At 26.1% G+C, this 16,869-nt stretch overlaps 4 protein-coding genes across 14 annotated transcripts; all 4 read right to left on the reverse strand.

Moving 5' to 3' along the window:
• Positions 1-246: 246 nt before the first annotated feature.
• On the reverse strand, positions 247-3,198 carry LOC122634027. 3 transcript variants are annotated; one of them, XM_043822584.1, is made up of 5 exons: positions 3,099-3,198; positions 1,539-2,809; positions 1,245-1,470; positions 975-1,177; positions 247-865 (listed from the first exon to the last, which is right to left on the reverse strand). In XM_043822584.1, the coding sequence occupies exons 2-5, from the start codon at positions 2,734-2,736 to the stop codon at positions 495-497; spliced, it is 1,998 nt and encodes a 665-aa protein (XP_043678519.1). In that variant the 5' UTR covers positions 2,737-2,809; positions 3,099-3,198; the 3' UTR covers positions 247-494. The 3 variants fall into 3 exon arrangements, with proteins under 3 accessions (XP_043678519.1, XP_043678520.1, XP_043678518.1); XM_043822585.1 differs by lacking the exon at positions 3,099-3,198 and having other exon boundaries at positions 1,245-1,467; positions 1,539-3,075; XM_043822583.1 differs by lacking the exon at positions 3,099-3,198 and having other exon boundaries at positions 1,539-3,073.
• Positions 3,199-4,311: 1,113 nt separating this feature from the next.
• LOC122634330 (stromal cell-derived factor 2) lies at positions 4,312-5,554 on the reverse strand. The gene is made up of 4 exons (XM_043823162.1): positions 5,291-5,554; positions 4,953-5,148; positions 4,613-4,837; positions 4,312-4,535 (listed from the first exon to the last, which is right to left on the reverse strand). Exons 1-4 carry the CDS (start codon positions 5,367-5,369, stop codon positions 4,370-4,372), a joined length of 666 nt encoding a protein of 221 aa, XP_043679097.1. The 5' UTR covers positions 5,370-5,554; the 3' UTR covers positions 4,312-4,369.
• Positions 5,555-5,832: 278 nt separating this feature from the next.
• LOC122634332 (single-pass membrane and coiled-coil domain-containing protein 4 homolog) lies at positions 5,833-7,372 on the reverse strand. 4 transcript variants are annotated; one of them, XM_043823165.1, is made up of 3 exons: positions 7,043-7,372; positions 6,814-6,898; positions 5,833-6,716 (listed from the first exon to the last, which is right to left on the reverse strand). In XM_043823165.1, the coding sequence occupies exons 2-3, from the start codon at positions 6,828-6,830 to the stop codon at positions 6,530-6,532; spliced, it is 204 nt and encodes a 67-aa protein (XP_043679100.1). In that variant the 5' UTR covers positions 6,831-6,898; positions 7,043-7,372; the 3' UTR covers positions 5,833-6,529. The 4 variants fall into 4 exon arrangements, with proteins under 4 accessions (XP_043679100.1, XP_043679102.1, XP_043679101.1 ...); XM_043823167.1 differs by lacking the exon at positions 6,814-6,898 and having other exon boundaries at positions 5,833-6,713; positions 7,043-7,369; XM_043823166.1 differs by lacking the exon at positions 6,814-6,898 and having other exon boundaries at positions 7,043-7,336.
• A 2,351-nt stretch (positions 7,373-9,723) lies between these two features.
• On the reverse strand, positions 9,724-14,483 carry LOC122634326 (nicotinate phosphoribosyltransferase). Of its 6 annotated transcripts, none has more exons than XM_043823152.1 (11): positions 14,300-14,483; positions 13,669-13,839; positions 13,453-13,579; positions 13,085-13,296; positions 12,785-12,903; positions 12,493-12,686; positions 11,526-11,711; positions 10,829-11,054; positions 10,415-10,735; positions 10,165-10,293; positions 9,724-10,088 (listed from the first exon to the last, which is right to left on the reverse strand). In XM_043823152.1, the coding sequence occupies exons 1-11, from the start codon at positions 14,370-14,372 to the stop codon at positions 10,011-10,013; spliced, it is 1,836 nt and encodes a 611-aa protein (XP_043679087.1). In that variant the 5' UTR covers positions 14,373-14,483; the 3' UTR covers positions 9,724-10,010. The 6 variants fall into 6 exon arrangements, with proteins under 6 accessions (XP_043679087.1, XP_043679086.1, XP_043679089.1 ...); XM_043823151.1 differs by having other exon boundaries at positions 10,820-11,054; XM_043823154.1 differs by lacking the exon at positions 11,526-11,711.
• Between the last annotated feature and the right edge of the window lie 2,386 nt (positions 14,484-16,869).

The following is a 16,869-nucleotide window of genomic DNA, read 5'->3' on the forward strand; positions in this document are numbered from 1 at the left end:
AATGTATTAGATTTTTGTATACTTTTTATGACCAAAAATAAAAGTGATTTCGTTTTAAAAAGTGTTCATTTTAAAACGGTTAATTATTTCTCTTTACAGCAACAATGTATGAAACGTTAAAAGAATCACCTAATCTATTACTATAATGATGCAAGGAATACATACCTATATGTATGTTCTTTTTATAAAAAAAAAGTTTATGTGTGTGTCTACATCTTATTTATAAAAATTATATAAAAACATATATCATATAAGAAAATATTTTTTATTTGTATAGTAAAATATTTTACAAATGTAAAAAATATATGCCAACTTTAACATTCATTACTAACTCTTTTTGCATGCAAGAAAATTTATTAAGAATGTATAACTATTAATATTATTTTCTTTATGTTTATAAGATTATAACTTAGCTTATGAAATAATACATAATAATATTCTACTCTATAATGTGAAATATTAACTGATACATATTTTTATATTTCATATTATGGTTACATGTTATCCAGAATATTTGCACTCAGTTTGCAATATTGTTTAAAAGCTCTTAATGTTATAGGTGCTACAGCTTTTGTCAAATTATGTGATAACTCATATGGATCTTGTATACATATTGAAGAATCAATACGAAAACTTTCATTATTGACTGATTTTTGAATATATTCTATGTAAAGATCCATTGCATCTGGTAATGTAAAAATATCTATGAAATTTTTTTTTTGCACTGTATCACCAATCAATGGACAAATAACATAATCTCTATAATTAAAATGACCATAAAAAATAAAAAATTCTCTTAGTAGTTGAACAAAAGATTTGTTCACAACTACATCAAGAATTTCATGGTCGACTCCAGTTTCCCAACCTATAAAAAAACTAGACATTAAAACAAGAAACCAACAATAATCATTTATCTACATATGGTATAAAGAAACTTTACATTAGTAAACTATAAATTCATCATATTGTCTTACCAGAAATACGTCTTGATTTATTTTTCCGCTTTATTAAAGTACTAATGCTTGGTAAAAACTTCTGAATTTGTAAATAAAATATAACAAGCCAGGTAAGAGCATAGTTCGTAATACAATTAATACCAGGTAAACTACAGCAAGATAGCCACTTTTTAACAAATAAAATTAATTTTCTACATGATGGACATGCTTCATTAATGGATCTAAAATAAAGACTATGTAAGAATATAAATAAACTTTTAAAGAAGTGATATCCTATGATAAACTTACTTAATTAATTTAGTATTTTCAACTGATAAGCCATTAGAAAAGGAAATATCACATTGTAATCCAGTTTGTCTATGCCTTAATCTTATAATAGGTACTTTAGTTTTTTTTAATATTTCTTGCACATCCCAAATATCTTTATCATTTTGTAAACATTTTTTGGTAATATCCATATAATATGTTAAAGATGGGAATTTATCGCATTCATTGTATTCATATGCATCCCCTTCTGTAACAAACATTCTTGGTTTTTAGATGACTAATTACTTATTTTCTCATAAAGAAAAAAACATTTACCACAGTCAATTAATACGTCTATATCACTACTTGCAAAGGCTAAGCCCGTTATTCTGGATCCAAATGGATATATTTTTAATCTAGGGAATACAGTATTTAATAAAGATGTTAATTGTTTTAGCAATTTTTCCTTTGTCACGTCAGATTTTAATATGGCCTCTGATAATAAAAATAAGTTTTCTGTAGTCTCTTCCACATGTTCAAGTAATTCTTTTGCACGCGAAGGTAATTCTCCAATTACAAAATCTAAACTATTTACTAAAAATTTATGCATAATATTATTACAATGTATTGAAAATGAATAGCAACATGTATCTTTCTTTACTATCCATAATATTGCACATGGTATGCAAAAATCATACATAATATCTTGCTCATTATTATGTGAAATATGAATATGGTTTAAAAAATTTAATTTGAATTTAAATTGTACTTTACAAGGTATACAAGCATATGTTTGAATATTATACCAATGGTTGTCAAATTCTTTCATCAGATGGTTACGTTGATTTTTGGATTCTTCATAACATTTCAAAGATATTTTATCATAGTTTTTATTTTTATCATGTTGATGCACGGATTTGTGATATTTTAATAATAATATTTCACATTCGTGACATTTCCAATATTTATTAGTTTCCTCCATAAACTTTATTGTTATATCAAGACATTCGTGGTCTAATATCGTTTTCTTAAGATTCTGTACATGAGTAAAAGAACGTATATGTTCATAAAATCTTTGTAAATTATTAAGTACACTTTCTTTGCAAAAAAAACAAAATCTTATTTTATTTTTTTTGCATATGCATGAAAATTCAAAACTTTTTATAATTATAATTTCTATCATTTTGGAAATAGTAAATATTTTTTCTTCTATCTTAAGAAATTCTATTGTGTATGTAGTATCAAAATTATGAATATTGTTTTTTTTTTTGCACTTTTTACGAATTTTGTTCTTTACGTTCATTGGCCACTGCAAAAGTTTATTAATCTCTGTATATACATCATTAGGTATATATAGGTTAGAATCATCTTTTATTTTACAATGCGTAGGTTGCTGCACGTCTTCGGAATAAGATGCAACAGATTGTTCTGACGATATAGTATCAACATTTCGTTCTTCCTCTACAAAAGTTAATACCATAAAATTTCTTATCAATTCCTTCCAATTAGAAATGTTATTGTCTTTGGTGGCCATTTTAATGTTATTTTCTTAAACTTATCTCTGCTGGAGAACAATTAACAGGAGTTGATGATCTGCAACTTGTACACTGCGACACATACGAATATTTATATATAATTATAAAATATATCTCTCTACTATTTATCTTTCTTCGGATATTTTATTAAAAAAAAATATTAAAGTAATGTTTAATAAAATATCACGAGAATTTTTCTAACATCAGTAGATACTAATATCACGTCGTCTTTTGTCTTTAAAGCATGACGCATAAATTAATGCGTATAAATATAACATTGATATCGATATACTACATAAAATAATTCGAAAAGTAATAGAAATATTGTGCCAAATATGATATTCATATATTATACACTTACCTTTCTCAAAAATTTATTTTATTCCCATTTTTTTATTCACGTCCTTCGAATAGATTCTTTAATTATGATGCGTGTGACATAAAAACCGGAAGTAATTATTAACAATCGTTAAAATTTGAAAAGTTTAACATAATATCGAAGACTACGTTAAATTAACAATTTACTTACATAAGAATGAAAATCTAACGTACGTCATATATAAATAGGAATGATAAGATAAATTATTTCTATGAAACATTTTATGTGTAATCATGCAATAGCAAAAATATCATTCTTCTTAGAAAATTCTAAGAATTTAATATAATTGGACATGCAATGATAAATGTGAAGATTATCGTTAGAAATGTCTTTCTCTCTTGATAATTATATTCTTGATAAATATATCCCATAATATCGAACCTAAATAATGTCTTGATAAAATGATTATCTCGAGTTATATATTTACATTATTCCATATAACTAAATTATATATTAATTGGTTCCATACTGTATCATAATTAGAATAATAAAAAAGATTATTAAAATGATAAATTTAAATATGCTATTTGTATAATCCACAATTCGCATAATCTTATATAATCGAAATCAACTTACGTCTCAAATATTGAAAGTAACATTGAATTATAAATATCAGAATCTATGTATATTACGTATACGTGATTTATGTATACATATTGAAAATAACAAAGGAAATAATACTACGTTAACAAATAGTAAACGTAGTACTTTAATATTAGAATTAGGGATATATCCAATAAATGATTCGAGTTTGTAAAAAATAATATTGCATCATTTTATCACAAAAAGAAAAAGGAAAAAATATAACATGCTTATACTTTGATAGATAAGAATTATACTAGACAAAAATAAAGAAAAAAGGATGTTGCTTAAAAAGAAAGGCAAAAAGAATCAGAAAACATTATCTCTACATCGAGTATATAACATAAACTGTGCAAGTATTAACTTTCGCGATAAATCTTCACAAGTAGAAACTACCTTGAAATTTTATAAATGTTAAATGCAAAAGAAAATATAAAATGAATAATATTTGGTTTTTTTCTTAGGTCTTCAAACTATAATAAAATCAGTATTATTTACAATTGTGTTTATAGTTAAACTTTTTTTTTTTATCTTCTTGTAATAGCAATAGATTTTGTACATCATAAGACAATGGATCATATCTGCAACATATTCTATAAGAAATTCGTATTACTTATTGACACATAGATTACTTAATTTATTTAAAAAAATTACTTCTACATGATGAAAATTTATAACTCTGTATGTTCATAATGATGTGCTTTGAAATCAGCTGGATGAACGAACAAGCCCTCCATAGTTTTCCATTCTATGTGTCGACTATCAGGAGAATAATCTCCAATTACTTCCATTTGACCAACTAGATGGGTGTATGATCTACCACTAATGGATAAATACCTGTATTTGGAAATTATTTGAACAGTCATTAAAAAATACATATTAATAAAAAATATATATTAATAAAAGAAACGTACGCATTTGTATCTACATGCTTTAACAAGACAATATCATCTCTTTCCCAAAAATCGGTTTCACATACTATTTGCCAATTATCCCCACTATCACCTTCTCCTTCATAATCCCCATAGGCAGATATTTCTTGTTTACCACTTAATGGTGAATTAACTAAGTGAGAATGTAAATTCTTTTTTGTTGCAATATGCTCTAATCTAATTATATCCCCGCATTTAATTGGCTTCCTATTATTGTTAACACATAGATAAATTGTATAAAAACAAGTTATTAATTTTTTATACTGTTTTAAAAATATTAACTTATATCAAACATAAAATTTTAATGATTATTATTCATTACCCACGAGTATATCGCTTTCCATATTCTGCTTTTACAAGCCAGTATGAATTACCATCTTCTTTAACTTCTATACCTGTCACTGATTGTTGCCCGCTACCACTTCCATATCTGATATCATGAGAATGTAATCTGAGATTGAAGTCAACGTTCATTAATTTAAGGACAGATCCGTATGTTACATATTTTGTTCCTTTGGCTGCAATACAATGTTTTGAATGTATAAAAACAATAATTAAACTAATATATTAGCAACATAAGTACGTATTTCTGTAATTAATATAACCTTAAAATTTACACATTCGCGTGAATTACAAAAAAGTATCAATTTTAAAATATACCTGTAGTAAATCCTAGGGAAAATAAACTTATTAATAATATTTTGAAGAACAATGGTACTATCTCCGATCGCAATATCATTTTTAAATAATTAAATAGTGCTTACACTATTAAAAACACCGGAATGTGTCAAATCTAACTTCGGCTGTGTACGTGGTTCGTATAGATAGTCTCATATTTCGTGCGTGCCAACTTTTCATTGGCGCACATCACAAGTTATCGCACATAAAAAAATTTCAATTTAATACAAAATACTTTCCGCACATTATACAAACAATTATACATAACAATTATAATATTTATTCAATTGGAGAAATATGTTTTATTAAATAATATATACAATCGAAAATTAAAAGCTTTCATAAAGCAATATATACTATATTACTCGCGCGATCAATGTTTGTATTTTTAAATGAAAAAAAAGTATCAGAATTATATTTTTTATATATTTAGTAAATTTTCTTTTTATTAAATTTAATCAATTAATATAAAATAGATAAAAGGGGTAAATATATGACTAAGTGATATATGAATATCAAAAATATATTTTTACCATATTGGACCCATGTTTATTTCTTAAATGTTTTACAAAATAATTGTCTATAAATTGCATTTGATAATTCGTAAGATCAATTATTAGATACAATTTATTTAATCTTAAGCAATTTCCCACACAAAGATATGGTATTCTTCAACAATATATATTCTGATACAAGCTATTAACATGGTGCAACATGTACAATAATTCAGTATATTACATTTAATACCTGTACACCATGTTATAGGCCAATCTATTCTCTGTACTAAACATGTGTGTGTATGCGTGTACCAAAACATGCAGAATACAGGAAACAAAGATATGAAACACTCGTTAAAGAAGCATTTTGATATATCTGTCTTATTATAGTATCATAATATTTAAAACAGTATACATTCGATAAAAAATCTCTCATATTCAATAATTGTATTAATTAATATTTTATCACTTTCAGCAGATTGATAATTTTTCTTAACTAAGGTATTGATATTTAATATATAATGTATAATTCTACCATATATTAATGATAAAATCTTTTTGATAATATAGGCAGTACATCATATTCTTCATTTATATTTTAGTTTTTCGATTTATAACGATCACAGTTAAACTGTTTTGCATATAGAAACAAATTCCAGGAACTTTCCTTGCAATTTTAAAGTTATAAATCTTTTTTAATAATACATAACAAAAGTAATGTAAATTAATATTCTATTACTTTTGGCCGAGTTTTAATATAAACATATGCGGCTATCATTATAAATATCGCAGCCATTGTAGGTAGAACAACTGTAAAAATTCGTTGCTTGTTTTCAAGAAATTCCTTTTTGCGTTCCTTCTTTTGCTTATTTGTTTCTTTTGTTTTACCTTTTAATTGACGCATTATGCTGCTGTAAAACATAAATTTCTTTTTATTCATCTTATAATATTGGAATGCCCATGTAAAAATAATTTATAAATAAATGTTTACTTAAGAAAACAATGTACTTTATCAGAAAATCCATTTCAATGTCAAGTTAAAACAAAATTATATTTTTTATATAATTTTTATTCTATTTATATATGCACATATCTGTTAATAAAATTATCATATATTATTAAGATTTACTTTTACATATGTCAGTAAAGCATAATATAACATGCGGTGTTTACGAATGTTCCTTAATGTGAGTTTAAATGTAATTGATATAATGTTTATGTATATACAAATAATTACCAAAAATTAATATCTTGTTTATTTAAATATTTGATTGAAAAATGATTTTCAATTGACAGATGTATGATTACCCAGTACGAGATTTATCTGCACACACGTAACTAATAAGCAAACAACACAACTTAATGTCACTCTTGCCACTTCCGTACACACATACAAATAAATTGAGTAAACTGTGCCATAAACTAATTAAGTCATAGATCGAAAATTTTATTCCGTTCTGTGTTATCATTATAACAGAAAGAGATTGCGACGCCTCTCTAGATAAGAATTATAACTAAAACTAAAAATAAACATTTTCATGAACAAAATTATATTTCTATGATTAAAATGTATGTTAATCAACTATTGTAAATGCAATCTATAAAAATTAATTTTTTAGATGTATTTAAAAGATTATCGCACATTTGTATATAGAATTATTTCTCATTAGATAACAACAATAAATTATAGTAAATTTTATAAAAGTACGATTGTTTCATTATATTATACATATTTACATAAAGAAGAAAAATATAAATAATCATTTATTAATTATTTTCAAAAATTATAGTTTCTGATAATAGATGTACGAATATGTTATCTTAAACTGTTCATTATCAGTGGAATAGAACGGAATAAAATTTTCGATCTATGACTTAATTAGTTTATGGCACAGTTTACTCAATTTATTCGTATGTGTGTACGGAAGTGGCAAGAGTGAGATTAAGTTGCGTTGTTTGTTTATTAGTTACGTGTGTGCAGATAAATCTCGTACTGGGTAATCACACATCTGTTAATTGAAAATCATTTTTCAATCAAATATTTAAATATATATAATACCTTAAACTGTTCATTACCGGTGGTTTTATAATAGTTTATGTCAGCAACGAATCCAGCTGTAATTCTTGACTGATATTGACGAAAAAGGTTAAATTTATACAAATAGCTAATATTTAAGTAACCATTAATTCGATGATAGGGTAGAATACATACATATAAAATATATGTATAATAAATAATAGCAAAAACAATAGAAAGAAAATCACCGATAAATATTAAAAATTTTGAAATACGTTGATATAATGAGCACAAGTACAATAGAAAATGTGATATTTAAGTTGAAAATAGTAAATAAGAATTAGTAAGAACATGTAAGAATAAATAAAAATAATAATAATAAAAAAAAAAAAAATAATAAAATTTTTTAGGATATACTTCTAAGAAACAATAACAGAATTTTTCTATATCTAATCTGTTTATCTATCGAAATACATTTAGTGATATAAAATGTAAATAATTTAATGTTTAATTAGAAATAGAGAAAAGATATTGAAAATACACTGAAATATGCAGCCATTCGCCCGGTAGTACTTGCGTTATATATATAATCTAGATTTAAATTTCTATATATCACAAGTTATATCGACCCAGATCTCATCACGTGAAGTTGCTGTATGCAGCGATCCACAAGTTTACTTTAAAATTCTGGTTCCGAATTATCACTATTCAACACGATCGTTCGCCACCCTTGGTGAAAAGAACAGAAAATTCAGAGTTCTACATTAGAAAATATACGCTAATTATCTGTATTAACGTAATGACAAAACCTCGTTATAATTTCCAGTGTTACATAAATTTAAAAGAGCGATGATTGGTTGAAGCAGACATTTTGGACACGCATGCGCAATGCATATATACATACGATTGTATATCTAATTTAATTTATTAATTTCTATTTGTAATCAAAAAAGTAATATTCCATACAAAATTTAAAAATCAAAAAGCCATTCAAAGATTTATTAACCGGTAATGTAAAATTAAATAATTATTTTCTTACTTACTAATTCAAATAAGTTTTTATATGTTTGTCAAAACTGTGTGTGTGTGTGCTGTGTGTATATAATGAGAAAGCCGGGTAAAGCGATCACAAGATACAGTAAATTTATTGCGAAATCTGTACATCCGATAAAGAATTATTTGCGATGACAACCATCGCATTCGAAGTTATCTTCCTCTTTTTCGCAGCAAGCATACCTCTCGTGAGCCCATCGAAAACATTTGGAACATCTGATCTAACCTATTTTTATTCTTATCTTATCGTTAAAAATATACCTAAATTTACCCATTATTTTTTTATTTTCTGTAGTATCAATATTTTTATTGTTAATTCTTTCTTAAAGGTATTGAGGAATATTATATATTTTTTTATAGATTAACTAAATGTGAATTATTGTGATATTTCAAAGTGATCATGATATATAGGAATTTACTTTTATGTAATTTGTGTGTAGGTGTGAATTAAACTATGAAGGTAGAGAAATATTGTTTCTTGAAAAAATACTATCAAAATTTAATCTGATTTAGCTACCGAAAGCTTAATATTTTCTAATCAATATTTACATTTATATCACATGATTAATTTTTTCATTATACATCAATATAAATATATTTATATGCGCTACTAATAAGTAATCATTTGTCATAAGAAACGCATTTAAGTAGTTTATATATATATATATATATATATATATATATATATATATATATATATATATATATATAGACACACACACACACACACACACACCTATGTGTCTGTATGTATGTATCTCTTTGCCCTTCAAAAAATAAAACAGATTAACGTTACTTGTATTTCTATAAGAGTTCATAAATTCTCAAAGTAACAAATTGTTGCAATATTTGTAACAAGGCATTTTACTGAAGCGTGTATGTAAAATAATATAAATAGAATATTAGATATACATACGAAGAATTTGTACATGTTATCAAAGTAGCATGATATTTCATATTGTTATAGAACTAACAGTGATTCTAATTCGTGGAAGTACAAAATATATCTCTAATATTTAAAAAATTTTTTTTAAAATGTATCGCACAAAAATTTGTATGACTTTTACATATTTTTGAATCATAGATAACATCGTTCATTTTTCAACAATTTAAGACTCAGTAAACATCTACAGCTTCACGAAAGTTCTCCGATAGGTGCATTTTGCAACCACAAATCGTGTATAAAATTATACAGATTATCGCTAACACCCACCTGTAAATTATTATATATGAAGTGGTTTATTACTTGTAATATCTATATATCATATACACGTTTTTATGTTCTTTACCTTATACGGTGTAGGGTTCAAATTTCTTTTATGATCATTCCTTAATGTTTTAAGAGATTCTTGTACTCTATCTCTAATTTGTATTAATGTTGGTAAAGGTTCGCAGAGTTTACCATTTTTCCAATATACCTTTAAATAGAATAATAGCATATAATAACCTTTAATATCAAATATTCTAGATTTTTTTTCATATTTAAGAATATTCATTTCAATAATATAAAGATAGAATATTAATGTAAATTATATTTACTTTATGCAATGGTTCTACATATGTTGGTACAACATATGCTCTCTTTGATTCTTCAAACGGATGTCTACAGAGAACTTTCTGTTTTACTTGTGGTACTTCTTCAGTTGATCTTTGTAATATGTCAATCAATGCATATCCGTCTGCACCATATAATCTGTATGCATTCTTTTTACCAGGAATATTTATTTTACCAACTTCTTGACTAAGCTTAATTCTTGGTTGATCATTGATTTCAACCATCTTGTATACGCAACCTAATGCTGGTTGTCTTTGACATGTTACAAGATGCGTACCAATTCCAAAACAGTCAATTTTGTGACTCTATGAAAACATTTATATAAACTAAAAAAACCTGGTTTAGAAATAGCCATTATAAAAAGCTAATATAAAAAATTTTGTCATTACATGTTTTACCTGTTCATTTAAACTTATAATTGTTTCTTCATTAATATCATTTGATGCAACAATTGTCAATTGTGCAAACCATGGTATATTATATTTAACAGCAAGTTTTTCAAAGATATCTCTAGTAGCATTACTAAGGTATGCCAAATCACCGCTATCAAGACGAATTCCAATAGCTTTATAATCCAAATCATTTAAGGCAAGTGCAACGGCACAAAAATTTAAAATGCCACTCCTAATACATAGAAGAATAATAAAATAGATATTCACATGTATGTTAAAGAACATATTATTAATATGAAGTAAATAATCTATAAGAACAATTAACCCAATTAGGACTTATATATAATTGCACATGCAAACGTATATACATTACAGCTATTTAAAATGAAGTGGAAGATTTAAGGGGCTGAATTGGGAAGGGCACTATATAAGATCACAAAGTTATGATAATGAAATCCCATAAAAAAGCTTTTACATTGATTAAAACATGTTAAGCTTGCTTCATAATGATCGTATTATGAAAGCAGTAGGATGCAATGAAGAATTATCATTTTTCAATTTGTCTGCTTTACAGAAATGAGGACTTTTAGTCAAACTTAATGAACGTTAAAATTTTTATTATTAAAAAAACGTTTAATATTTCATCGATATAATTATGAAACCATTATATCTCAGAAAGCAGACAAGTGAGAGTATATCGTACCTCACATAGAGCTCACCCAATTCGCCTCGTCTTAAAAAGCCGTTCTTGTGATGCGAAGTGGGTTCTGATATAAGCGTATTGTTTTTCACACCATTTTGAGTATATGCACTGGATCCTTTAGTTAGAAGCTTATTCTTTACATTTAGGCTGGTTATAAAGGTCTTTTGTTTGGCTGATGCTTCAATGCTACAAATACATTTTTCTTAGCCAGCAACAAATATGATAGTGTATGCCTACTATAATCTTTATTTTGGCAATACACAGGCTTGATTATCTACTACTTAAGAAACATGTATGTTTTCTTAATAAGTATAAAATTTTTATTTAGAATAACTGCGAAATATAGTATATATTTGTTATCATGCTATTAGATAAGAGCATGTTATCATTAGAAATATATTCTATGTACATGTAGATTCTATAATCCATGTATTATTTTTTTCAAAAAATTCCTGATAAATTCTTAGCATTACAAGACAGACTGACAGATTTAACTTAATCATTATTAAGAATATTACTTATATTTTATGTTTAAAATATTACTTATATTTTATGTTATAAATTATAAATATGTACGTTACATGACAATACGATCATGTAATCCATAGTTAAAATACTTAACATGTTTACTTGTAAAGTCATTACTAACATTTACAATTAATTTATATAGATATTTTTGTACATTAATTTTTTTTTTAATTTAGTATATTAGTAAAATATTAATTTATATTGTATTTTTATGATAGAAATAATTATGATAAATTTTTTAAATAGTTTATTAATATTAGTAGCAAACTAAATTATGCATATATTAATGATAAGATTATCAAAGAAAATCAGCATTGAATATCAGATCATGTCCCATTAAAAAAAAGAAAAAAAAAAGCTCCTCAATAAAAATAAAAAATTATATTTAGAAAATGTAGAAAGAATTAAAAATAATATAATAATAAGTAATAGTACATACCTTTTAACATCATACGTGTCTACAAGAGCTGTAAATCTCTCTGGAAAAGCTATAGCATAGCTAATTAAGGCAGCTAATTCTCCATTCGAAGCTTCAGACACTATACCTCCTATATCTTCAGCAATAGCATCTCGATATTTTGATGCTAACTCCAAAAGATCAAAAACTTTTCCTGTTTGTTTATGAGCAAGTGTCTGGAAATATTCGATAAAAATGTCGCGGTTTTAGTATCATTTATATAAATATATTTATAATAAATAATATTCTAATATGTAATTTAATATATACTCACTTTGGCTTGTAAATCATCAATACTTGTAAAAGATGTAATATACGAATGTGCATGAGTTCCACTCACTGGAATATTAAATAACTTTCCAGCTAATACGTTACTGGTACCATCAAATCCACCTATAACATAAATAATACTAATAGTATATGTAATTATTTTTTATAATATTGATTTGGACCATTCTGATTATCTAGTACAATTGCAGAATAAGACAGTGTATTGATTTTATTTTTTATAATTACGAATTTAGTCTCTTAAAACAATATTATGTCATAAGATTACATTAAGAATATGACGAACCAACGTAGCTGTATTTAGATGCACTTAATCCTCCATCTGGACCTTGAGCTCTACGAAGGCCAAACTCTAACAATGTAATATTTTTCCCAGCAACCAACCGATATCTTGCTGCATTAGTTGCCATCAAACTTGCATAGTTCACCAATGTTAGTAAAGTTGTCTCCAACAGTTGTACTATTATTAATGGTCCTTCAACTCGTAGCAATGGAATTCTATATATGTTAATACATGTATCTGAATCTAGTACTTTAATAGATATAGCAAATTAATAAATCTCTAAAGTCATTCATAATTGTTTCAAGGAATACAATATAATTTATGTAAATTGTAAATTCTACAAATTATTTCTCTAAATTATTAATAATAACCTTGGAAAAGTAACAGAGCCTTCTTGCATTGCATAAATAGTAACGTCATTTAGATTGATATTTTTTAAATAATCAAAGAAAGCTGGATCTACTGTTGCTGGCATTGTAGATTTTATATATTTGATATCTGTAATATAAAATTATAAGTAAATAACTAGAACTAAATATTCTGTAATAAATCAATCATTATTATACACATGTTCTGTATAGATATACCACTGTTTGAATACTGAAATTTCTCCAGAAATTTAATACATTCTTCTAGACCAGCAAAAATTGTAAATTCTCCTTGAAAAGGGTTCTTTCGAAAAAATAAATCAAATACAGCATGATCATTGGTTTTACCGCTTTTCCAATAAGCATATGCCATTGTAATTTGATATAGATCTAAAAAATTATTTAACTATTAATTCTTTTATATAATCTATAAGCAATATAAGAAAATGAGCAGATTATTTTTTTACAAATCTTAGTTATTTCTAAATATGCTTACATGTAATGATTATATATTAACTCCAATTATATTTTTGTGTAATAGTATATATTAATAATAAAAATAACTGTACTGGCTTAATCAAAAAAAGAAAAAAGAGAAAAATATATACTGCACCAATAAATCGTACATCATCGATTCCGAAAAAAAGATTGATCAAAAAAAAATTGCAGACGACAAAAAAGATAAAAATTTTTAATTATTTAGTTACTATCATTAACGTAATATTTCAATTAACTGTATAAACAAAATTGAAATATGATCCATACGAAGAAAGTTTGGAGGTTAGTTTGTAAGTACCGGCTTTAAATGATTATTTATCATGTTATTCATGAAAACAGACTACTTAAATACCTGTCAAAAGAGGCTGAACAACAGCATTCTGCCGTATTTGACACCATGTTTTACAGTCGTCATCTGACATCATCTTGAAAAATTTATTTTCTTTTGTATCTGGACAGTCTGCTATTTCTTGTGCGTTTTTCGTTTTATATATATATATATATATATATATATATATATATATATATATATCTATATATATCTATAAATATATATATATATATTTATTTATTTATTTATTTGTTTTCTCTCACTAACGTGATACTTAAAACAAACAAATAATATAAGTATTAGTAGTATTACACAATGTACACGGCACAATACTTAGTCGTTCACGGTTACTGACGAACTGACATGATTTAAAGAAGTCCACAGTAATATACGATCGCGTACCCTCTTAGAATCGATAGGAACGTTTGAAGGACGTTCAGACGGTACATGCATGACCTGTTATTCCGCCAGTCGTCGAATCAGCTGTTAAATAAGTCATGATGTCCGTTGCTTTACATATTCTATTTCGTTTAGAAGTGACTTATCAGTAACTAGTATGCTAGTATTAGAGAGGAACTACAATATTTCATATTCTATCTATACATTAGTAGAAAACTTTTCATTTCACTTTTAATCATTAGTTAAGAATAAAATATGGAAAAAAGTGTGACCTTGAAAGAAAAAATGACTGATCATTTGAAAATTCGCGGTTAATGCTTCGCAAGATGTAACTTTTAATAGAAAATTATCATGTCAATTGATGAAATATTTAATACATGAAGTATTTCAACATATTATATGCAATCTACAATTAATGTTTTTATGGATGAATATTCATCATAATTATAGAAGAAACTATACCTGTATGTATCTGTATTTTTTACATTTTTTCCTCTCTCTCTCTCTCTCTCTCTCTCTCTCTCTCTCTCTCTCTCTCTCTCTCTCTCTCTATCTCTTTTAACACTTATTGTACGAGCAAAGTGCATGTCATATATGCATATATGATATGTGTGTGTGTGTGTATATATATATATATACACATGAAAAGCAACATGCCACGTGTTCAGAAAGTTTTAGTCGTATTTAATGTTGGAACCGAATCAGACATAATTTATTTTAGTTTGATCGATATCAAGTATCGATACAATTATCATATAAACATTTGTTACAACTCTAATACGTATGAAGTAAAGCGAACTAATTAATAATTGAAAGATATTTTTTTATATGGTATCAAAAAATCGCAGAAAATGCTAAATCGATTAAATATTAAGTATATTAAATATTTCGAGGCGCCAATTATTTTTACAATGTTAATGCATAAAAAAGAAATAATTAAGTAATTAAATGCATGAAAAAGAAATTATATATATATACGCACACACATACATTGCAAAATGCATTTATATTGTAGACATATATGAGTTTGTATGTATATATATATATATATATATATATATATATATATATATTCTTTATGCTTCAATTATACTTCACATATAGTTTTTATCGAAATGATATAAAATTATACGTCGTAATAATTCTTCACATTGCGCATCGCATTACGTCATAGGTCTCTTAGATAAGATCTCTAATTATAGCGAGCTCTTGCAGTTAATCCATACAGATTTACAGTTGTAGCGTTTACATTTAATTTCAAAATTCTCTTTTATTATAGACGTTAAACATAATGTTCATTTATTAATAAAAGAAAAATTCATACTCATTCTTTTTTTTAGTCGTATTTCAAGAGAGAGAGAGAGAGAGAGAGAGAGAGAGAGATAGAGAGAGAGAGAGAGAGAGAGAGAGAGAGAGAGAGAGAGAGAGAGAGAGAGAGAGAGAGAGGGAGAGAGAGAGGGAGAGAGAGAGTGGGAAAGAGCGAAAGAGAGATAGGGAGGAAAAGAGAAAGAAACAAATAGAAAAAATCTATCTTTTCTATTGGTTTGTTTATAAACTTCAGAATGATCTCATAATTGTTATTTCACAGACTATTTATTAGGAGAGAAAAGAAGCGTATTTCAACTTTCATATCATACGCATAATTCTTGCAATTATATTCTAAGGATATAATAAATCAAGTTACCAGATATATATTTCCTTGATATTATATATATATATATACATACATAAAGATAGACTCCGATCACATGACGAATAATACTGCGGTTCTATCTCCACCTCTTCCTCTCTCTGTTTTTCTTGATCTTGTTTGTTATTTGATGCCGCAGAAACGAGAAAAACTTTTTCCAGTATATCTAGAATAACACGAAAGTGGTATGGCGCGTTTATAATAACCATGTACCACCCGGTGAGATCGGCGATGAATAGTTTCGATTAAACACCTATCGTTAGGGGCAACACGATGTTTTAAACTTTGACCTTGCATGTAACGTTGGCCTGCTCTACAACAGTTTTTATTTTTCCTTTTATCCTCTCCTTGACACATAGAAAATGCGATGGAAGGAGGAAAATCCGCATACAGTGGAAATGAAAAGTATTCACAGGATGAAATAATATAGATCGTATGATCCTCCTGCAAATTAATTCATAATAGAGACAATCGAAATCAGAGATTGTTTTTGAGAGAGAAG

This window comes from Vespula pensylvanica, chromosome 14, assembly GCF_014466175.1.
Source record: "Vespula pensylvanica isolate Volc-1 chromosome 14, ASM1446617v1, whole genome shotgun sequence".
Taxonomy (NCBI): domain Eukaryota; kingdom Metazoa; phylum Arthropoda; class Insecta; order Hymenoptera; family Vespidae; genus Vespula; species Vespula pensylvanica.

Excerpts from the sequence above, each read along its gene's own strand:
- LOC122634330 (XM_043823162.1), bottom strand. The coding sequence starts at position 5,369 with ATGATATTGCGATCGGAGATAGTACCATTGTTCTTCAAAATATTATTA. Across the intron at positions 4,838-4,952 it reads GGAAAGCGATATACTCGTGG|GAAGCCAATTAAATGCGGGG; the intron begins GTAATGAATAAT and ends TAACAATAATAG. Across the intron at positions 4,536-4,612 it reads AAGCATGTAGATACAAATGC|GTATTTATCCATTAGTGGTA; the intron begins GTACGTTTCTTT and ends TTCCAAATACAG.
- LOC122634027 (XM_043822584.1), bottom strand. The coding sequence starts at position 2,736 with ATGGCCACCAAAGACAATAACATTTCTAATTGGAAGGAATTGATAAGA. Across the intron at positions 1,178-1,244 it reads GAAAATACTAAATTAATTAA|ATCCATTAATGAAGCATGTC; the intron begins GTAAGTTTATCA and ends TCTTTATTTTAG. Across the intron at positions 866-974 it reads TAAATCAAGACGTATTTCTG|GTTGGGAAACTGGAGTCGAC; the intron begins GTAAGACAATAT and ends GTTTTTTTATAG.
- LOC122634326 (XM_043823151.1), bottom strand. The coding sequence starts at position 14,372 with ATGATGTCAGATGACGACTGTAAAACATGGTGTCAAATACGGCAGAAT. Across the intron at positions 10,736-10,819 it reads TAAATGAACAGGTAAAACAT|AGTCACAAAATTGACTGTTT; the intron begins GTAATGACAAAA and ends ATGTTTTCATAG. Across the intron at positions 10,294-10,414 it reads ATGTAGAACCATTGCATAAA|GTATATTGGAAAAATGGTAA; the intron begins GTAAATATAATT and ends TTCTATTTAAAG.